Source organism: Spermophilus citellus, assembly GCF_964194105.1.
Source record: "Spermophilus citellus genome assembly, chromosome: 12".
NCBI classification, from domain to species: domain Eukaryota; kingdom Metazoa; phylum Chordata; class Mammalia; order Rodentia; family Sciuridae; genus Spermophilus; species Spermophilus citellus.
In genome coordinates this window covers 123349613-123373486 of record NC_138198.1, presented here as the reverse complement: position 1 = coordinate 123373486, position 23874 = coordinate 123349613, and the positions used below count along the sequence as shown (strand labels likewise).

Genomic DNA, 23874 nt, shown 5'->3' with positions numbered 1-23874 from the left:
AAAACATCATACCATAATTTACGGAGAATTGGGGATACTTTTTGTTCCATTCGGCGCAGGGTCTCTGATCTAATGCCTAAGTCCTCGGTCCACTTGTAGTTGAGTTTTCCCAGCACCAGTTGTTGAAGAGGCCATCTTTTCTCCAGTGAATGTTTTGGGCGCCTTTGTCTAGTATAACTGTATTTATGTGGGTTTATCTCTGTGTCTTCTGTTTTGTACCACTTGTCTTCATGTCTGTTTTGGTGCTAATACCATGTATTATACATTTTTGTACTATAGTTCTGTACTATATTTGAAAGTCTGATGTTATGATGCTTCCTGCTTCACTTTTCTTGCTAAGGATTGCTTTGGGTATTCTCGTTCTCTTATTTTTCCAAATGAATTTTAAGACTGCTTTTTTTTTATTTCTATGGAGACTGTCACTGGGATTTTAATAGGAATTGCATTAAATATGTATAGTGTTTTTGGTAGTATGGCTATTTTGACAATGTTAATTCTGTTTATCCAAGAACATGGGAGATCTTTCCGTTTTCTAAGTTCTTCTTCAATTTCTTTCCTTATTGCTCTATTGTGTGTGTGTGTGTGTGTGTGTGTGTGTGTGTGTGTGTGTGACTGAGGATTGAACCCAGGGCTTCATGCACACTAGGCACACACTCTACCACTGAGTCACATCCCTAACTCTTTGTTTTGTAGTTTTCATTGTAGAGGTCTATCACTTCTTTTGTTAGATTCCCAAGTTTGTTTGTTTGTTTGTTTGTTTGTTTGTTTTGAGGCTATTGTGAATGGGGTAGTTTTCCTGATATCTCTTTCAGTAGATTCATCAGTGATGTATAGGGATGCAGTTGATTTATGAGTGTTAATTTTATATCCTGTTACTTTGCTGAGCTTGTTTATGAGTTCTAGAAGATTTCTGGTGGAAGTTTTTATGTGTTCTAAATATAGAGTCATGTCATTGGCAAACAGTGATAGTTGAGTTCTTTCCTATTTGTATTCCTTTAATTTCTTTCTTCTGTCTGATTGCTCTGGCTAGTGTTTCAAGGATGACGTTGAATAGAAGTGGTGAAGAGGGCATCCCTGTCTTGTTCCAGTTTTTAGAGAGAATGCTTTCAATTTTTCTTCATTTAGAATGCTGTTGGCCTCGGGTTTAGCATAGATAGCTTTTACAATGTTGAGGTATGTTCCTGTTATCCCTAGTTTTTCTAGAGTTTTGAACATGAAGGGGTGCCGTCTTTTGTCAAATGCTTTTTCTGCATCTGTTGAGATAGCAGTTGACTACTTCTGCCTGGAATTGTGCTTTGGCAATTCCTGTGCATTGTGTTCATCTGTCTGGGCTCATCATCGGTTTATATGTTCATTTTGTTCTTTCCATGATAAAACCTAACAGTTCCTCTTTGGGAGACATCACCATTTGTGGACCATCTTGGATTTTCTTTGACAAAAGATAGTATCTTCAAATAATTCATTTATTCTTATCTAATATTCATGTTTTTTTAAATCTATGGTTCTAATTGGGATAGCGGCATATCTGAATTGTTCTTTAGTCTTAGAGCGGGAGTTTTCTGTAGGTTTCTAATAAATGTTATTTTCTCCAAGTGAAAAAGGTTACCGGCAAGTGCCGCAGTCAGTGCACAGTTGTTTTTTTTTTTTTTTTTATAGTGAATAAGTACTGAATTTTATCAATTTGTTTTTTTAATCTGTTGAGACCTAGATGCATCTTAGCTCCAAGTTCTTCTTAGAAAGTATTTACTGATAGTTTCCTGTTAAACTTGTCTTACATGTCTGGAATAAATGCCATTGAGCTATGATAAGGCTTTCCATATCGATGCTTTTAAATGCGATTGACATTTTTCCCTATTTCATACCTTCCTCCCAACCTATAGAGCTGAATGCTTAGCACATTAATTTTCCATTCCTGTTCTCCTACAGATATGTGCATTTAAGGTTATAAAATTTCTTCTAACTACCAATCTAGCTACATCTCATAAGTTTTGATGAAGTGTTTTCATTATCTTGTAGTTCCAATATTTTTTGAGTTCCCTCATTGTATCTTTGATTCAAGATCATATAAATACATTTTTGAATTTAAAAGTATGGACCTTTTGGCTTTTAATTATAATGATTTCATTTTTTTGCTTACTATGATTAGAGAACATGAGCACATGATCTATGGACTACTTACTGTTTTCTACATGTTAAGATGTACAGTTTTTAATGTGTTCTCTAATTTTTCTTTTTGTTTCTGCTGAAGCTTCTTCTATTTGTATGGTTTCCTGTTTCCCGAGGAACATTTTTCACGTGATCTAATAATCTTTTTCAGGCACCTTTCTTTTTGGTGTGGCAGATGGAACGCAGGCCCTTGAGCAGACGGAGCATGGTTCTACCACTGAGCTGACTTCCTAGCTATCAAATGTGTCTTTGAAAAGTCCTGTTATGATAGTCAAGTTTTCAATTTACTTAGTTTTAGATTGAACCCTAGGAAATTGCTGTTCCTTAATGGTTGTTAGCCTACAATGAGAGCAGATTCAGATGGCTTGGCCCTACAATTCTATTTTCATATTTGTATAAATCATATTTGCAGGGAATGCTTCATCCAGGCTTCAGTGTGTTTGTGTTGCTGGTGAATCATTCTTTCTTATTAATGGCACAATATGACCTTGATCCGAAACAATGTGTTTTTGCTTTACTTTCCATTTATTTTCAACATTCCTTTTGATTAGAAATAGCACCATCTGGATTTCAAAAACTCAAATCTCAAATTCTTTCTTCCATTTTATAACAAGGAAACTCAATTCTCTTCATCGATTCTGATTCTATGTATTTATATTTTTCTACTTTCTTTATGATTTTTGCTTGTGATCTTATTTATTTTCTTTTCCTCCTATTTTACTACTTTTAATGGCCTTGATTTTTAAATCTCCCTTTTTTCTCATCTACTTGTTTGAATGTATTTATGTTAAATACATTAACACAAATCAGTTAATTTTTAACCATAAAATAAAAATACATGTAAAATATAAACATAAGTTATTTATCTGTTTAATCTTTCATTTTTTATGTCACTCTTTATGAAATATTATTTCATTTCTCTCTTCTTTTTAGTGATGCAGAGTTTGAACCCAGGTCCTTGTATATTTCTTCTTTTTAAAACATCCACAATGTAGTCTGCATTACTATTATTATCATTTTTACAGTTAGTGCCTGTGAGATGTACCCAAATGTCAACCTGTTTGCTCCCTGTGTGTCAGTCCTTCCTTCTGACCACATATTTATTTTCAAGGGCATCCTTTCTTTTCTTCAGTAGTGAGCTTCTTAAGTTGGGTAGACTCAGTGTGTGCCATAATGACTTAGTCTGTCTTTGTTTTTGCAGGGTATTTCAGTTGATGACAGAGTCCTCCGCCGTTTGAGGATAATTTCCATTATTTTCTTGTTCTTTCACTGTATCTGACTGTAGAGTGCTTAGTCAAATGGAGACTCTACTTCATCACTTTTGATGCCCTCCCCCCCGCCCCCCAGCCATGGGTGTCCGACATCAGTCCTGTGGTGTTTCTCCTGTAGGTTGTACGTCTTTTCTCTCTGCTCTTCACATTTTCTTTCTGCGTTTGGAATTGGTTGATTGTGCTCTCCTGTTTCAAAACATGTACCGCGTTTTACTTTTCTTGCTGGAGCTCAATGTGCTTCTTCAATGTAACAAGTCTTGCCATTCATCCATTCTGAAGAATCCTTAGTTATCACTTTTTAAATCTCGCCTCACCTCCATTTACTCCATCATTTCCTTTAGGTGTTGTTAAGTTTGTTTGATATTCATATTCTATTCTGCATGTTTAGGGATATTTTATCTCTTTTTTCCCCTCTCTTTAATCTCTCCATGTCATATGCTGGCTGATTCCCTCTTAGTTTCCAATTCACCGATTCTCTCTGCAATTGTGTCTTACCACTTCCACAATTCATCGAGTTTTCTAAAGTGGATTAATTGAACTGTGGTGGATCATGTAACATGAGATCTTCCCTCTTACCAAATTTTTAAATGTACTACACAATAATCAACACAGCTGATATCATACAGATCTCTGCAGGGCATTCACCTCGGGCACTTCAAACTTCATACCCTATGAAGCACAGCCTGGCCTCGCTGGCTTTCTGCTCAGTGCCTGCAAGCCCATCCTCCTCTCTATAAATTCTGCTTCTATAAGTTCTGCTATTTTTCTGTACTGATAGGCTGGGTCATGCTGTCCTTGTCCTCTGACTAGAAAATCTGACTTTGCATAATGCCCTCAAGGTTAATTCATATGGTACCATAAGGATATTGCTCTGAGGCTGAGCAATATCCCATTGCATGTTCATACCACATTTTCTTTACCCATTCACCCCTCACTGGATATTTAGGTTGTTTGCTTCTCTGGGCTATTTTTAATTGTGCTGCAGCGAACATAGGGGTACTATTCTCTCCTTGAGATCCTGCTCTCAAGTCTTTTGGATAAATACCCATAAATGAATTGCCTGAGTATTTTCATGATTTTTAGGAAACTTCATGCTCTATATATATCCTGGTGACTGCACCTTTTGCATTCCCACTAGTAAAAGGATTCCAATTTCTATGCATCCTCTTTAACACTTGTCTTCTTTTTTTTTTAATAGCTCATGATTTTGAGTAGCATTTCCCCGATGTTTAGTTACAGTGAGCACCTTTTCATATCCCTGTTAGCTATTTGTATATCTTCTTTAGAGAAATGTCTATTTGAGTCCTTTCCACTTTATAAAATTACAGGTTTTTTTTGTTATTGACTTATAGAATATCATTATAGATTTATGAAATGAACTTTATATAAGATACATTCTGCAAGTTTATTTTCCAGTATGATGATTACTTTCCTTGCTGTGCAAAACCTTTTGATTTGAAATAGTCCTACATATCTATTTTTGCTTCTGATGTCATATGCATGACATCATTGCCAGGACCCATGCCATGACACCTGTCATTTATGTTCCAGGAGTTTTAGGGTTTAAAGTCTTACTTTGAAGTTTCATCTGTTTTCAGTTAAAATTTTATGTGTGGTATAAGCTAGAGGGTCTGTGTTAGTCGACTTTTGTGTCACCATGGCCAAAATCCTGAACAAGAACAACTTAGAGGAGGAAATGTTTCCTTTGGCTCCTGGTTTCAGAGGTTCAGTCCATGGTGGGCCGGCTCCATCGCTCTGGGCCTGAGGGGAGACAGAACTTCACAGTGGAGAAGGACTCTGCTCATCTCAAGGCTGCTGTGAGCAGAGAGGGGGACGGGGCCACAGAGAAGAAGCACCCTTCCCAGGCATACACCTGTGACCCACCTCCTCCAGCAGCACCCCACCTGCCTACAGTTCCCACCCAGTCAGCTCTTTCAGAGTAGGGTGGACTGACGAGGTTACAGCTCTCACTGTCCAGGCATTTCACCTCTGAAAAGTCCCACAGGAACGTGTGAGGTTCTGGGGGACACCTCACATGCAAACCATATAGGATCCAATTCCATCTATGACATGTGAAGATGCAGCTCTCCTAGCACCATTGAAGAAACTATGCTTTTCTCATTTTACCCCATTGGCACCTTTGTTGAAGATCATTTGGCCATATGTGAATGAATATATTTCTGGTCTCTTCTATGTTCCATTGGCCAAGATGTTTATCTTTAGTCTTGTTGTTTGATGGATATTGCTTTATCTACTGATGCTTTGTAATGCATTTGGAATTCAGGAAGTGTGTTGCCTCCAGCTTGGTTCTTTTCTCAAGATTGTTTTGTTATTTGCGATTCTTTTATGTTTCCATATGAATTCTAGAAATTTTCTCCCTCTGGAAGCAATGCCATTGGGATGTTGACAGGGATTGATTGACTCTATAAATTGCTTTGGGTATTTGTGGTGGACATTCTGACCACATTAAATCTTTCAATCCATGAACACAAGATGTCTTTCTATTTATTGGTATCTAATTTCGTTCACCAATAATTCATGTTTTCATTGTACTAGTCTTTTATATTTAAATCTATTCTTAAGTATGTTATTGTTTTTTGTGGCTTTTATTAATGGGACTGTTTTCCTGACTTTTGGGTAGGTCAAGTTCATGTTTACTCTGAGGTCCTGGAAATCCAAAGTTGTAGGCTCTATGGTGGCATCCTTGGGTTTTTTATTTTTTAAAGGTCGCTCTTGGGGCCTGGTGGACGCTGTATTATTGAGGGGAAATATATGAAGTAAAGGACATTTGAAAAGTTATGTGTACAGAAATGCAACTAATCTTGTGTGTATGTTTGCTTGGTATCCTGCAACTTTACTGAGTTTGTTTATTAATTCCAACAAGGTTGTTGTGGAAATATCAGGCAAACTCCTCTTTGGAGAAGTTTGGTTATAGGAAGAGGTGGATATTAGGCATTAGGTAGAAGAGATACATGGATCAAAGAAAGCTTTTCAATGACAGTGAGAAAAGCCAATAGAAAAGAAGATTCTGACAGCTTGACTTACTATCCTGAGAATATATTTACTCTGTAACAATTTATCAGAATTGTTCATTAATATTCTTGCCACATTAACTTTATCGATCAGTCCTGTATCTCCTATGGCTTACTCTCAATCTCTCATTATCTTGTTCTACAGAAATTTCTCTTGCTAAATGTCATTCCACAGGGGACAAGGTCACACTGGAGGAACAAGGCCCCCATGCTGTTCTCTTTCATTAAAGGTGCAAACACATGTGTATTCCTGTGGGACTCAGGGACAAACAGATCCAGGTGCCCAGTAGCCTGCTTTTAGGTATTCGCTATTTGTGAGAGTCCTGGAAAAAGCCAGATGTTCAGCCCTTGGTCCTGAGGTTCCAATCCATGGAAAGTGAAGTCCAGTCATAGCCACCTCCTCCTGAATGGTTGGAGGTAGAGTCTTATTCTTCTGCCTTCTCAGTTTCCACCTATGTGGGCTTAAACAGGACTCTTGATTCTCTTTGAGTCTGGGAAAGCACTTTTGAAGTCTCCAAAATAACTCACTTCTAAAGAAGTTGGAATGAGGAAGGAGCACATTTGGACTTGCTGGAAAGCTTAGTTACAAGCTTGAAAAGTAATAATGAAAAGTAATGGTAACCCTCAAGGGTTAAACTAGCTAGTTTACATACACAATGTGCTTTAAATTGTCCCACAAGAAGATAAAAGCTGTTACGTGGGATTTTTTTAAAAGCAGTGTCCCGACCATACAGAACTCATCTTTAAACACGAGGATTTTCCACAAATTGCTTAGATGGCTTCCATCTGGGTTGTCTCATTTAAAGCACATTTGAGACTCGCTGTTGCCTGTGTTTTGGGGAGATCATTCTTGTAAACCTTAATTATGGTTCAAAGAAAATGTACTGGGACAGAAGGATGGAGACTGTGAGGTTTTATTCCACCGGGCCTTAAACTCTGTCAGCCAGGGGTTAGTTGGGTAACGCCAAGGAGCTAGAAACCAAGATTGTTTGGATGAGGATCCTAATCTTTGTCCTTAGGCAAGTCATTTTGCAGTTTTGTTCCTCGGCCTCCTTATTTGTAAAATAGAAGCAATTGTCAAAGTTGTGAAGAGACCTCATGACTCAGTGGAGGGCCAGGCCAGCTGAGTTTACATGATACTACTGTTCTCTCATCTACAGAACACTAGGAGTGATAGAGTGCCGGGGATCCCAAAAGCCAACGGTGTGACCCCGGAGATCCAGGCTGTCTGATACGCGCGGCCTGCCCCGAGGCTACAGAAGGCGTGGCGCCGCAGAGAAGGGGTTAACCAGTCAGCAGGGAATTAAGTGGCTGCGACACGGTGGTATCCCACCAGCCAAGCCCAAGCCCGCACTGACCTCCGGGCTGAGTTCCGGATTGCAGTCGGGGAAGGAAGCCGGTAAGGCCCCGCCCCCCACAAGGGACACTCCGCTAAGGCAAACAGCGGCCACCATCTTAGAGGGCTGAAGTACCCACCGCCACTCTCCGACAGATTGCAGCAACAAAACAGGTGTGTGTGACCCAGCCCAGCCCCCAAACTTAGGGGGATTTCGCATAAAATCTCTCCTAGACTTTCAGGGGGAGGCAGTATCAGAGTGAGCCTGCATAAAGACTAAAGGGGAGCTAGAGGCACCTGACGCTCAACCCCCCCTCCCATCAGTGGACAAAACAAAAGCTGCCTAGCCAGCGCTGGGGGAGGGGCAAGCAGAAAAAATCAAAACCATAGAGTGCCGGGGATCCCAAAAGCCAACGGTGTGACCCCGGAGATCCAGGCTGTCTGATACGCGCGGCCTGCCCCGAGGCTACAGAAGGCGTGGCGCCGCAGAGAAGGGGTTAACCAGTCAGCAGGGAATTAAGTGGCTGCGACACGGTGGTATCCCACCAGCCAAGCCCAAGCCCGCACTGACCCCCGGGCTGAGTTCGGGATTGCAGTCGGGGAAGGAAGCCGGTAAGGCCCGGCCCCCCACAGGGGACACTCCGCTAAGGCAAACAGCGGCCACCATCTTAGAGGGCTGAAGTACCCACCGCCACTCTCCGACAGATTGCAGCAACAAAACAGGTGTGTGTGACCCAGCCCAGCCCCCAAACTTAGGGGGATTTCGCATAAAATCTCTCCTAGACTTTCAGGGGGAGGCAGTATCAGAGTGAGCCTGCATAAAGACTAAAGGGGAGCTAGAGGCACCTGACCCTCAACCCCCCCTCTCATCAGCGGACAAAACAAAGGCAAACAGCGGCCACCATCTTAGAGAGCTGAAGTATCCACTGCCACTCTCCCACAGATTGCAACAAAACAGGCCCAGAGTATAGCTTGAACTGCCGAGAACCATCACTGAGGGGAAATCTGGTCTAGCAGGAGAACCCAAGCCTAGCAGGAGAGAACAGGAGACTAGAGGCAAGGCTCTCGTGACTGGGCAGCTGTAAACTGCAGGCCCGCCGGCGACAGTTCATCCACTGCCAGGGTAACTGGGCGGTAGGAGAACGCCCTCCCGCTGGCGATGGATCACCTGCCCACGGCCTGAGATACTGGGCGGCGGGAGTCTGCCTGCCTGCCACGACCGGGTGCTGAAACCAAACAGAGACAGTCCACTCACACCCCCCCATTAGGGCACCCCGGCAAGGAGACTGGGGCACGGCATAGCAGAGTAGTGTCGTCACTGGAGCTCGGACGTCGGAATTCCTTCCCAGCAGAATCCACGTTAGCAGGCATAGTTCAATAACACAAAGGAGAGACATCAGAGTAATACAGAAACAAAACAAATCTATAGAAGAGAGCAGAAACACGACAATCAAAAAGAACTGGAAAGTAACGTGGACAACATGAGAAAACAAGGGAAAAAAGGATTTCAAACAATGCAAGACAACTCAATTCTACAAGAGGACATAGAAACTTCAGAAACAGGGATATGGAAAGAACTCAAGGCATACCTAACTCGAATGGAAAGGAATATTAGAGAAGACATGAGACAGCAAGTCCAAGAAATAAAAGTATATTTTGAAAATGAATTAAACAAACAAATTCAAATGGCAAAGAACGAGATCTACCAGGAGATAGAGATCTTAAAAAAAAATCAAACAATAATCCTAGAATTGCAGGAAACTATAAGCCAAATTAAAAACTCAAACGAGAATATTACAAATAGACTTGATCAAGTAGAAGTCAGAACATCAGATAATGAAGACAAGGTTTATCAACTTGAAAAGAATATAGTCAACACAGAAAAGATGCTTAAATCCCACGAACAATCTATTCAAGAGTTATGGGATGTCATAAAAAAACCAAATCTGAGAGTCATAGGGATAGAAGAAGGCACAGAGTTTCAAACCAAAGGAATGGACAACATATTAAATGAAATAATTCTAGAAAACTTCCCAGAGATAAAAGATGGAATGGATTGCCAAATCCTGGAAGCCTACAGGACCCCAAACATTCAAAACCATAATAGACCAACCCCAAGACATATAATTATGAAGATAGCCAACGTACAGAACAAGGAGAGAATATTAAAAGCTACGAGAGAAAAGAGGCAGATTACTTTCAGGGGTAAACCAATTAGGTTAACGACCGATTTCTCATCACAAACTTTGAAAGCGAGAAGATCCTGGAATAATGTATTTCAAACGCTGAAAAATAATGGATTCCAACCAAGAATACTATATCCAGCAAAATTGAGCTTCAAATTTGACAATGAAATTAAAATCTTTCATGATAAACAAAAGCTAAAAGAATTTGCAGCAAGAAAACCAGCTCTGCAAAGCATTTTGAACAAAACACTACAAGAAGAGGATTTGATAAATAGTGCCCAAAACTAACAGCAGGAGGTATCTCAGTAAAGGGGGAGGAAAACAACCAAAAAGCAAAACTAGCCAAACTAAAATAAATAAATAAAGAAGCATGACTGGAAATACAAATCATATCTCAATTGTAACCTTAAATGTTAATGGCCTAAATTCACCAATCAAGAGACATAGGCTAGTAACCTGGATCAAAAAAACAAATCCAACAATATGCTGCCTTCAGGAGACTCATATGATAGGAAAAGATATACACAGGCTGAAGGTAAAAGGTTGGGAAAAATCATACCACTCATATGGCCCTCGGAAGCAAGCAGGAGTGGCCATACTCATATCGAATAAAATCAACTTCAAACCTAAGTTAATCAAGAAGGATAAAGAAGGTCACTATATACTGTTAAAAGGAACCATCCACCAACAAGACATAACAATCATCAATTTGTATGCACCAAACAATGGAGCTGCAACGTTCATAAAACAAACTCTCCTCAAGTTCAAGAGTCAAATAGACCACAACACAATAATTATGGGTGACTTCAACACACCGCTCTCGCCATTAGACAGATCCTCTAGACAAAAGCTGAATAAAGAAACTATAGAACTCAACAGCACAATCAATAACCTAGACTTAACCGACATATATAGAATATATCAACCATCATCAAGTGGATACACGTTCTTCTCAGCAGCACATGGATCCTACTCAAAGATAGACCATATATTATGCCATAAGGCAACTCTTAGTAATTATAAGGGTGTGGAGATAATACCATGCACCATATCTGACCATAATGGAATGAAATTGGAAATCAATGATAAAAGAAGGAAGGAAAAATCCTACATCACATGGAAAATGAACAATATATTATTGAAGGATCAATGGGTTGTAGAAGACATAAAGGAGGAGATGAAAAAATTCTTAGAGTCAAATGACAACACAGACACAACATACCAGAATCTATGGGACACAATGAAAGCAGTTTTAAGAGGGAAATTCATTTCTTGGAGTTCTTACCTCAAAAAAAGAAAAAACCAACAGATAAATGAACTCACACAACACCTCAAAAACCTAGAAAAGGAAGAGCAAAACAACAGCAAATATAGTAGAAGACAAGAAATAATTAAAATTAGAGCAGAAATCAACGAAATTGAAACAAAAGAAACCATTGAAAAGATAGATAAAACTAAAAGTTGGTTCTTTGAAAAAATAAATAAGATAGACAAGCCCTTAGCCATGCTAACGAAAAGAAGAAGAGAGAGAACTCAAATTACTAACATACGGGATGAAAAAGGCAATATCACAACAGACACTACAGAAATACAGAAGATAATTAGAAAGTATTTTGAAACCCTATATTCCAATAAAATAGAAGATAATGAAGATATCGATAAATTTCTTAAGGCATATGATTTGCCCAGATTGAGACAGGAAGACACACACAATTTAAACAGACCAATAACAATAGAAGAAATAGAAGAAGCCATCAAAAGACTACCAACTAAGAAAAGCCCTGGACCAGATGGCTATACAGCGGAGTTCTACAAAACCTTCAAAGAAGAATTAATACCAATACTTTTCAAGCTATTTCAAGAAATAGAAAAAGAAGGAGCTCTTCCAAATTCATTCTATGAGGCCAACATCACTTTGATCCCAAAACCAGACAAAGATACTTCAAAGAAAGAAAACTACAGACCAATATCTCTAATGAACTTGGATGCAAAAATTCTCAATAAAATTCTGGCGAATCGAATACAAAAACATATCAGAAAACTTGTTCACCATGATCAAGTAGGATTCATTCCTGGGATGCAAGGATGGTTCAATATACGGAAATCAATAAATGCTATTCACCACATCAATAGACTTAAAGACAAGAACCACATGATCATCTCGATGGATGCAGAAAAAGCATTTGACAAAGTACAGCATCCCTTTATGTTCAAAACACTAGAAAAACTAGGGATAACAGGAACTTACCTCAACATTGTAAAAGCTGTATATGCTAAACCTCAGGCTAGCATCATCCTAAACGGAGAAAAACTGAAGGCATTTCCTCTAAAATCTGGAACAAGACAGGGATGCCCTCTATCACCACTTCTATTCAATTTAGTTCTCGAAGTACTAGCCAGAGCAATTAGACAGACAAAAGAAATTAAAGGCATAAAAATAGGAAAAGAAGAAATTAAACTATCGCTATTTGCAGATGACATGATAATATACTTAACAGACCCAAAAGAGTCTACAAAGAAGCTGCTAGAGTTAATAAATGAATTCAGCAAAGTGGCAGGGTATAAAATCAACACGCATAAATCAAAGGCATTCCTGTATATCAGCAACAAAACCTCGGAAATGGAAATAAGGAAAACCACTCCATTCACAATATCCTCAAAGAAAATAAGATACTTGGGAATCAACCTAACAAAAGAGGTGAAAGATTTATACAATGAAAACTACAGAACCATAAAGAGAGAGAGAGAAGAAGATCTCAGAAGATGGAAAAATGTACCCTGTTCATGGATAGGCAGAACTAACATCGTCAAAATGGCAATATTACCCAAAGTTCTCTACAGATTTAATGCGATGCCAATCAAAATCCCAATGGCATTTCTTGTAGAAATAGACAAAGCAATCATGAAATTCATATGGAAAAACAAAAGACCCAGAATAGCAAAAGCAATTCTAAGCAGGAAGTGTGAATCTGGAGGCATAGCGATACCAGAGGTCAAACTGTACTACAAAGCAATAGTAACAAAAACAGCATGGTACTGGTACCAAAACAGGTGGGTAGACCAATGGTACAGAATAGAAGACACAGAGACTAATCCACAAAGTTACAACTATCTTATATTTGATAAAGGGGCTAAAAGCATGCAATGGAGGAAGGATAGCATTTTCAACAAATGGTGCTGGGAAAATTGGAAATCCATATGCAACAAAATGAAATTGAATCCCTTTCTCTCGCCATCCACAAAAATTAACTCAAAATGGATCAGGGAGCTAGGTATCAAATCAGAGACACTGCGTCTGATAGAAGAAAAAGTTGGCTACGATCTACAAATTGTGGGGTCAGGCTCCAAATTCCTCAATAGGACACCCATAGCCCAAGAGTTAACAACAAGAATAAACAAATGGGACTTAATTAAACTAAAAAGTTTTTTCTCAGCAAGAGAAACAATAAAAGAGGTAAATAGAGAGCCTACATCCTGGGAACAAATCTTTACCCCCCACACCTCCGATAGAGCCCTAATATCCAGAATGTACAAAGAACTCAAAAAATTAAACAATAAGATAACAAATAACCCAATTAACAAATGGGCCAAGGACCTCAACAGACACTTCTCAGAGGAGGACATACAATCAATCAACAAGTACATGAAAAAATGCTCACCATCTCTAGCAATCAGAGAAATGCAAATCAAAACCACCCTAAGATACCATCTCACTCCAGTAAGATTGGCAGCCATTATGAAGTCAAACAACAACAAGTGTTGGCGGGATGTGGGGAAAAGGGTACACTTGTACACTGCTGGTGGGACTGCAAAATGGTGAGGCCAATTTGGAAAGCAGTATGGAGATTCCTGGGAAAGCTGGGAATGGAACCACCATTTGACCCAGCTATCGCACTTCTCGGACTATTCCCTGAGGACCTTAAAAGAGCGCACTATAGGGATACGGCTGCATCAATGATTATAGCGGCACAATTCACAATAGCTAGACTGTGGAACCAACCTAGATGCCCTTCAATTGATGAATGGATAAAAAAAATGTGGCATCTATACACAATGGAGTATTATGCAGCACTAAGAAATGACAAAATCATAGAATTTGCGGGGAAATGGATGGCATTAGAGCAGATTATGCTAAGCGAAGCTAGCCAAGCCCTAAAAAACAAATGCCAAATGTCTGCTTTGATATAAAGAGAAAAACTAAGAACAGAACAGGAAGAAAGAGCATGAGGAAAAGACTACAGTAAACAAAGACGAATGGGGGGAGAGAAACGGAGAGAGAAGGGAAAGCATATGGAAATGGTAGGAGACCTTCAAGGATACATAAAATTATAAGAGGTTATGAGGGGCAAGGGGGAGGGAAAAAAAAAGGGAGAGAATTGAACAACAGCAGGGGAGGTAGAGAGGGAAGATGGGAGGGGAGGGGAGGGGAGGGGGGATAGTAGGGGATAGGAAAGGTAGCAGAATACAACAGTCACTAATATGCCATTATGTAAAAATGCGAATATGTAACAGATGTGATTCTGCAATCTGTATTTGGGGTGAAAATGGGAGTTCAAAGCACAATTTGAGTCTAATGTATGAAAGATGATATATCATGAACTATGTAATGCGATAAATAATCAATAAAAAAAAAAATAAAAAATAAAAGTCTCACTAAGCTTTGGAATTTAAAAAAAAAAAAAAAAAAAACAGAACACTAGGAGTTTCCTCGTAGGAGCTGGTGTGGCACCTAGGAGGTCACTGGTGACATCTAGCATAATGCCTTGTTCCTGGTAGGTCACCCCCTCACCATAAAGAATTTCCAAACACATGATGCTTTCTAGTTGTCATCCAGACCACACAAACTCTGTTGGAAACCAGGTAAATGCCTACCCACTCCCATCCCTTTACTGTTTGGAGAAATTACGTGCAGTTGAAGAAAATTGGGAGAGCTTATTGAACTGGATGAGGTCTCCAGTTTCCTGACTCCCAGTGTGTCTTTACCTTCAGAAGGATGGATTCAGTGCTAAGAACCAGGAAGGAAGCTGTAAATTAGGAAGTGAATCATGATTTCTCTTTTTACTTATTTCACTTTCTTTAACACACCCCTAAAGAAGCTGTAACATTAATATAGATATGTTCAAATAATAAAAGTGATCATGCTAAAATTCGCTTCTCCTTTTTCTTAAAAAAATAGGCTTTTTGGGGGGGCATGAATTTAAGAACAATGCTAAATTTAACCACTGAAATTTTGACAACTTTAAGAATATCTTACATAGAAATCGATGAGCCATAAACTGAGAGCTGAGCCTAAGAAGGAACCCTCCAAGGACCCCAGTATCTGCAGATGGCTGTTTAGAAATTGTCCTCGGCAACCTACCATCTCTAGTCAGGGCAGCTGAGTGGTGGTCTGCTGGTGGAGAAGGTGGCATTGAACAGGCATGCCCCTGACCCATCTCCCTGGGTGGGGGGAAGAGGCAGCTTAGAAAGACTGAGTATATGCCCAAAGTCAAACAGCAGCAGTGGTAAAGTTCATATTTACACTGGGGCTTATTAGACTCCAAATTTCAGGACTCTTAAGTTCTATGGATGATGCCTCGTCACAAAAACTGTGCCCTCCAATTTGGCTGAACCATGAGGACAAAGAAGTCATCCACAAAGTTACTACATCAAGATCCAGTGGAAGGAGCAGGTTTTTAAGCAAACATGTTGATCAAATAAAGTTATGCATAAATGTCTGTGGGCACAAGGGGAAGGAGGAGTGATTAATTATAACTGCAGGAGATAAGGAACGTGCCACGGGTGTGTGTTTGTGCATTTTTATGATGTCTACTTTGGGGAGCGATTGATTCACTTATCTCTGAAAAGCGATATCCAGGGAGGCATTTTTTTGCTTTTGGCTTATATCTCTTAAAGTAAAGATATGCAGCAAATGTCCATAAATATGGTTTAATAGACAGAAAGTGTTGCTTCTAGAAAAAGACTCATATTTCGAAAAGGTGTTGCCAAATTGCCAGAAGAGTTTGTGCCTCATGGAAAACGTGTGATGTATGAGGGTACTGCCGACTGCCATGACTGATTCACCCAGGAACGAACACCCCAAGTACTGAGAAGGTGGCTTGTGAACCTATACAGCCTCCTGTTTTACTTCTATTGAAATTTCTGTATTTTTAACTTAAAGGAGGCTTTTTATTAACTCTGAAATCTGGAAAATATCCCATAATAAAAATTTAAATAGAAAACATCAATGAAAGCAATTTATGTACTATGAGAGCTTGAAATTGAATGGGCAGTAAGAAGGACAGAGGGTCACTGCTAAGCCAAGAACAAATAAATCCGTTGATTTCCTTGCTAATCTATGGAAGAACTCTCTTTAGCATGTTCTGAAGGTTATCTCTATTTCTAATTTGCCTGTTTTCATCCCGTCCTTCTGAGAAATTGGAGCCTCAGATGCCCTATCTGAGAGCGTCGAATGCCCTCTGTGTAATTAGGTGAGCTTCAGGGCTGACACCGAGGTCTGTGGTGTAATTACAGATGTACAGAGGGCACGGGGACATGCACAATTCAGAGCTGGCATTTGGATGTTAATGGGGGCTAATGAAAGCAGATGGGAAGCCACCCCTTCCAGGAGGTGCACACCCAACCATCTTCCCTCACACAGTGAAGTCGTTCAGTCCAAGTATATATCCCATTTCATTTTGTGTGAGGACATTGCATGTATCAGGGGAGCTGAAGAGTGGCACATAGTCCCAGAGAGCCTCTCCTGGGGACCATTTCCAGCTCACAGTCTCAGCTTCTCTGCGCCTCACTACAGTGACTGAAGAAGAACCAACCCAGTGGGGGTGCAGCAGCGGGAGGGGACGGGAATGGAGCTACCAGGTTAAAGGCACAGATCTGCGTCTCACAGCAGGCCCTGTCCTCACCAAAACAGAGACTGGCAACAGCAAGTGCTCTGACCCTACCACAAAAAGCAGATGCGCTAGCCAAGACCCCACGGGCCAAGGAGAACACGAGCTGGCCCTCAGGTCCAGCCTCAGGGAGGGATGGTGCTGACCGAGTCACCCTCAGGCATCCGCATGACACATTGCTGATTCACTGGTGCCTGAAATGCCCCTGGTGCCACCAGTGATTGTCACTAGTTTGATTTGTTGTTTTCAGCAGATGTTTTTGTTATCTTTGCAAATCCTGACTTAGAGACACCATTGTAACCATGTGGTCATCTGAATGTGCTGGACGGTGACTCTAAGTCCAGGTGAGAGCCTGAGGTAAGAAAAGCCCCGGGATCGGACTTCTGTGCTGATTTGTTTCTTTCCTTCTCTCTTTTCCTTATGCTCCCAACACACTCCCCAAGGCCTCAGAGCTAAGGTCACAGCCGTCGGAGGATTCAACAAGTGGAAGGTTTTAAATGTTCACTTTTGATTCAAGAGTTCAAAATCTTGTTTTCTTTTGTTTTCTCCTTTCATAGTTTCTGTTTCCTTAGGTCTACAGATAACATCCTTTGCACGTGTGTGATGTAAACATTTTTCATAGGTGCACAGGAAGTTAGTGAAATAGAAACAGAAAAGTACCTCCTAATACCAATCAATCTCTACTATCTGGCAAAAAGAAAGAGGAAGGTGTTTATCACTCTGCAAGAAGAGAAGGCATGAATCAGCCTGCTGGAGCCAAACCGGTAGAGATCGTGAACAGCAGCGGCCTAGTACCAGGGCAACGGGTATGTGTGAGAAGCCAATGATTCCTCTTCTCACTCTGTTGATCCTGACTCCTAGAATACACCAGGGAGACCATAATAACCTATTCTTTCAGAGCAGCCTTCTGGGAGTGGGGTGGGGTGGGAGGCGATCAGGCCAATTCTGTGATACTAATTCTCCAATCATTCAGGTCATGCAGCATCTCAGTATCGATATATCTGCCTTTAAAAGAGTATCTATCTGGCAATCTATCTAAAATGCAGAACAGAGATGAATACAGCAAAACCAAGGCAAGTGTGAAGTTTGAGGGTGACAGGCAATGGAGGTTACAGGTAAGTGCTAGCGTAGACTGGATTTGTTGTCTCGGTTCTGATGCGTGTGCCACGTATTTATATATCTCAGTCTGTTAAATAAATATGCAAAATATTTCTCCTTGACCTTCCAAATGAAAGCATCCATTCGGAATTCACTTAACCCACTCCTTAGTATGAACTCTCATTCCACACTGATCTCAGCCTTGCAGGAAAGAGCATGAAGCTCTGAGGAGACAGTTCTGCAGATGTGCTTGTCTCCCAAGTCACCTGCGGCTTACTCCACGACCTAACACTCCCACAGCCAGGTGTGCACCTGATCCACAAAGCGCACTGGGATCGTTAGCCCCCTGTGTTCTCTTGGTCAGGAAAGCAAGGCCACTTCAAGAAGTGAGACACAAGGTAACCATGCTTATAAATGCAGTTTTGTGGGAAAAAAGGTCAACCTATGTGAGAGAGGGCTGAGGTTCACTGTTTCTGTTTTATTTCTTCTTTGTTTCAGGAGTTTTATTCTACCCTGGTTCCATTAGGGCCTAGTCCCAGTGAAAACACTACTGAGACTTGTCTGTCTCTTAATTTTGTCTGCCACAAAAGAACAGACAACAAAATACCACCATTGCCAAAGCATCACTAGCCAGTTTCTATCTCCGTCTATTTATTGTCTACTACTTGTCCATCTACCTCCTCTCTACCTCCCTTCTTCCCCCCCACCTCAGTATCTTTATATCTATCTTTCTGTGTATCAATGAGAGGTATACAAAATGGTAAAATGTAGTGCTCAAAGAAAAATGTAATGCAAAAAGCCAACCCACAGTACAGTGAAGTATAATCTGCATACATTTTCTATATATTTGACACACAATAATCACTTTAGTCAATGTATATGTTCTGTTACACAAAACCCACCCACCAACCAGAGAAATGTGTGATCCTGAGACCATGTAACTAAATTGTGCATTGCAACTGATGAGACATTTCTTTAATAAGCCCTAGCTTTACTGGAAATTAATATCAGACACCTCATAGAGAATTCCAGTCAGTTAGTGTTTCTTGCTCAATAGGTAAATTAAGATCGTCCTTTAAGGGTCTCTGGCAAAGTTCTAAGCTATTTTAACACACTCCAGTATCTTTCTTGGATGGGTGTGAAATGATCTTTGAAGTCGAATTTCAGTCTAAATGTCAGCTCTCTCTTCAGAGAAAAGTTTTAATTTTGCTACCATCAAAACAACTGTCTTCTATTTACTTGAAATATATACCAAACCGTTGACAAAAACCAAAGTTATTATTTCAATGAAAATTTATTCCTATTTCTATTCACCTCATACTTTTGTTTGCTTAGAAATTTGATGTTTTTAATTTCCTCATTCAAATATTCCAAAGTTTTGGGCTGGGGATGTGGCTCAAGCGGTAGCGCGCTCGCCTGGCATGCGTGCGGCCCGGGTTCGATCCTCAGCACCACATACCAACAAAGATGTTGTGTCCGCTGAGAACTAAAAAATAAATATTAAAAATTCTCTCTCTCTCTCTCTCTCTCTCTCTCTCTCTCTCTCTCTCTCTCTCTCCTCTCTCACTCTCTCTTTAAAAAAAAAAAAAATATATTCCAAAGTTTTAGTTTTCTTTGAGGGAATATCAATATTTACATATGTATATTTATGACTAAACTTTATACTTTAAGTGAATATTCTCATTCTAATCACAGGAAAGGGAAAAATTAATTTGACAAGATCATAACTCAGAGTTTTGCTGTGGGATTCTGCTCTCTGCAGAAGCAAGCAGAGATCTGAGAAGCTTATCTTCACTTTCTCATTCTTACAACTGCCAAACCAGTTCCCTTTGCTTTTCCCAATCCTCTAATTTTTATTTTATTATTTTTTCTCATAAAACTACACAATACAACAAAACAACAACTGTGTCTGAAATACAGACAATCAATACAGGTAATCAAATTGGCCATAGAAGACCATTTAAACTACAAATGTAAAGGGCCATTTAAAATATAAAATGCATTTGCCTTCAATAAGTGGCTAAAATCATTCCAACTACCTTTCCTTGTGGAATAATTCTTCAACCACACATTCTCATTGATCAAATTCTGTTGGTCTACGCTTCAAATTTTGACAAGTGAACATTGCTCTCAAAACATTCACATTATGTTAATTTACTTATCATAGAATTTTTGCAAAACATTTAGTGTTGTTCATACAGACAAAAGCTAATGTCTGACAGGATCCAACACTTGGAATGCCTAACCATGCTCAAGGTCATGACTGGCCATTGCTTCACCAGGTATTAAGTGTTTGCCTGTTACGTTGAAGCCTCTGATGTGCAGTTACTGTTTGCTAGATGAGTAAACGTGCGTTTCAACCTTATTTTTCTTAGGCTGAAAGCAAAGTCCTCTTCCAGTGTGGGTCAGCTGTTAGTCAACTGCTTGTAGCCCAACCTTTTATTTGAAGGAAAATATTATTCATTTTAAAACCAAAGAGAAGGCATAGGAAGCAACTCCTGAGCAGAGGTTTCTGCTGTTTTTGATCAAATATCCGCTGTCTATTAACTTGACATCTCACAAGTCATTCTCGTATTGTTAATTAGTCATCAGGGGAAATAGAGAAGCACTGTGTATACAGTTGGCCCCTTCCCCCACGGCCTCACTGAAGGGTTTCCAGGTTGAGGCTTTCTCTGAACCTCAAAACTTCTGTGGGGAGGTTTATGCAGCCTGTTATTACTGAGCCTGAAGTCAGTCCTGAGCTGGTACTTAATCCTGTTAAGGGAAAAAGATGCTAAAATAGAATTCCTTTGTAAAACACAGCATGAAACAGATCTCAGCATTAGCTTTTAACTCCTGATAATGTGTTTTGTCAAGGTCTTGTGCCAAATTGGATCCTTAGCTCTCACAGTAATTTTTGGAATAATTTTTACCACAAGCATATGAAATTACAGCTTTTAAAAGGCAACTGTGTCTCCCGGAGTTCCCACTGTGGCCAGTGACAGCCGATAAATGAAAATGGAGGAAAAGGAGCGCTGCAAATGCAGAGCAATTTGCAAGACGGCTGGTCCACCTGGGAAGCTGATGGCAGTCAGGACTGCTCGGCTGTTTTTAAAGTTACTTGCCTTGCAAACTGTAGATTTCTCCAACGCTGTTCTGACGCGTGATGTGATGCCAGTATGCACTACGAGGAAGAGAGATGGATTTGGATAACGTCATTGGTTCCGTCAAGCTTGTCTGAAGCTAAGAGAGAAAGAAAAGATATTTAACTGGAATCTGTTTTGTTGAGGACTGAATTTGAGTAGCAGAGAGTAGAATTGGTTCTAGATGCCAGCACCATTCCTGACTTAAGGGCAATTTTTAAAAAGCAATGTCTTTACTCCAAAGTTTTGAAATTAACACTTGTACCCAATTAAATTCATTAACTGGGAAGGGAGCATTAGGTAGTCAATTGATTCCATCCAAAATTGGCTCACAAAGGCTGAGAGCCAATCAATCAGGAATGCCAGCAAAATTCCAGGGAGATAGATGATCAACTGTATTCCACCAGAAAAATTAATTTGCATTTCTGTGAACAAGAGCTACATGCATTACTCTCAGCCTTCTACAACTTAAAGAATGGCAAAACCCCCTCAAAATATGAAGCTGTAAGCTCTTCAGAATCAGATACCCCAGAACACGACACCCGTGAATCATTTTGCCGCATTTTAGTCCCTTCCTAACACCCCTTCCCTTGGCCAATGTCTTCTTCTCTCAAACATCTTTTTCTTGCTCCTGTGATGGGAACTTATGCAGATTAACCAAGTTTTTTCTCTAAGAAATGGTAATAAAAGATAGGTGCTTTTTCTTATTTGAAACATACATTTTAAGGATAGCAGATATCACGTCACTTGCTCAGGCATATGCTAAGTACAAACAAAACAGTAGTTCACATTGAACTTGTCAAAAAGATTCATTTTTATTGATTCATACCGGGTCTTAAAAACCTTAGAGAAGTGGATGGGTTTGATCTTTGTATACACTTCTCGGACACCTGAGCAAACACCAGCTTTTTGATAGACAATGTGAATTCTCTAATGAATAAAAATTGTCATATTCTCCCTTACTTTATTCCTGACTTGGCAAAAATCGGAGTTTTAAAGGTCATCTCTGTCAAATCTAGCCTTGGACTCTCACAGTGCCCAGCCCCACCCATGGTCAATTTCACATTCCTTATCTAGCCTCCGGTGGGGCTGTTCATAAGAGATTGCTGTCAGGAAAGCACCTGGTGTGATGTGACAGGCCCTTTAAATCCACATAAAGCCATCATTTTTACATTTTAAGGGAAGGTGTAGTCAGAGTTTGAAGGTGCCAATTTGATTTTACTTTTTCTGGTGGAAAGACATTTCCAGAACTGCTCTCTCTTCTATCTCTAGTCACAGAGTGTTATCCTCCATCCACTTAGAAGTCTGGCATTATCGAGGGTATTTAAAAAAAAAAAAGATGGCTCCAAATAGCAGCTTTGCAACCAATTTTTAAATTTTTCAGAATTTGGCATATTGCAAGCTTTCCTCCTTATGAACAAGCATAGGTAGACTTTCCTCAGCCTCCTCCTGCTATTGTGGGAAGAGCTAAGGAGAAGGTGAATCTGAGTTTTCAGACCGCAGAAGTTTGGACTCTTTGGGACATGATTAACATCTGCATTTCCAGTCTGCCCAGCCATGACGGTTGGAGAATATCTATGCATGGGGCTCTGTGTGAAGGACACACCAGGACTGAAGTTCACACCCCTGCTTCCCAAGAACACAGACAAGGCTCATTTTATGAGAGTGTTAGCGGGAGAAAAGGCATTTTTGCTTTTAAAGCCAGTTTCCCACATGAGGCCCAAACTTAATTAAACACATAGATCTTTAGCTTGTGTCACCAATGTCCATTAATAACATCAATTAATTCATAAAATGAGTCTTCTATTAATCACAGTTCTGTTTACTGCCTAACTATTCTTTTTTAATAAATTATAATTTGTTTATTACTTAGCATACAATAGATCTTTCTGAAATTTGATGAGAGTGATTTTCTTTCCATTTTTTCTGTTCTGGGAAATATCCCCTGCCCCCCCCACCCCCCCAAAAAATGATCAGTCTTAAACATTATGGAAACGCAACAAACATTTTGTTTGCTGGAAACAAACACCTGGAAACCTCTGGGGAATAACTCTCTCCATGCAGTGTCCACCTGGATCACCCCATGTTCCTCTAGTTCTCCCTCCTCATGCTGTCAAGCCCTAGAAGCCCTTGTATGGTATCTAGTTCTTCATTTATTTCTTTGGTTTCTCTTTATCTTACCTTCATATTTAGTTGCAGAAAAAGATTTTGTGTTTAAAACCGGATTGTGGATTTTCTGGGGATCTTTTTGCATCTTGTGCACGACATCTCAGGCCTTGTCCTCAACACCAGAGGGTCAGTCACCATTCATGCCTGCTGTGCACAAAGCACTGCTAGGGACCGAATAGCGTCCTCGAAATTTTTGTGTTGAAGCCCTTACTCCATTGAAGACAGGGTCTTTGAAGAGGTTAATTAAGGTTAGAGGAGGCCATAATGTTAAGATCTTAATCCAAAAAAAGGTCTTCATATGAGAAGAAGAGACCCCAGGGATTAATGTGAACAGTGAAAAGATTGTGAAATGACACAGCAAGAAGAAAGCCATCTGCAAGCCCAGGAGAGACATGGGGAGGAGCTAGCCCCTCCACAATGTGGATTTGAACTCTGTCTCCAGAACTGTAAGAAAATGGACTTGTTGGCTAAGCACCCAGCCTGTGATATTTTGTTTTGGCATTCTTATCAAACTGATGTAAGTCTTCTGTGCTGCGGACAGTCTAATAGAAAATGTAGCATCTGTCTGATTTGTCCAGTGGTTTTTAACTTTGTTGTTAACTTTAAG

The 23874-nt window shown here is 40.0% G+C and overlaps 1 protein-coding gene across 1 annotated transcript in view; it reads right to left on the bottom strand.

Moving 5' to 3' along the window:
- Positions 1-23874, bottom strand: part of DOK6 (docking protein 6) — a 391579-nt gene that overhangs the window by 54833 nt on the left and 312872 nt on the right. The window contains exon 7 of the mRNA XM_081263683.1: positions 21081-21198. Within this exon, the coding sequence (XP_081119809.1) occupies positions 21081-21198 (118 nt within the window). The remainder of the gene's footprint in view (positions 1-21080; positions 21199-23874) is intronic.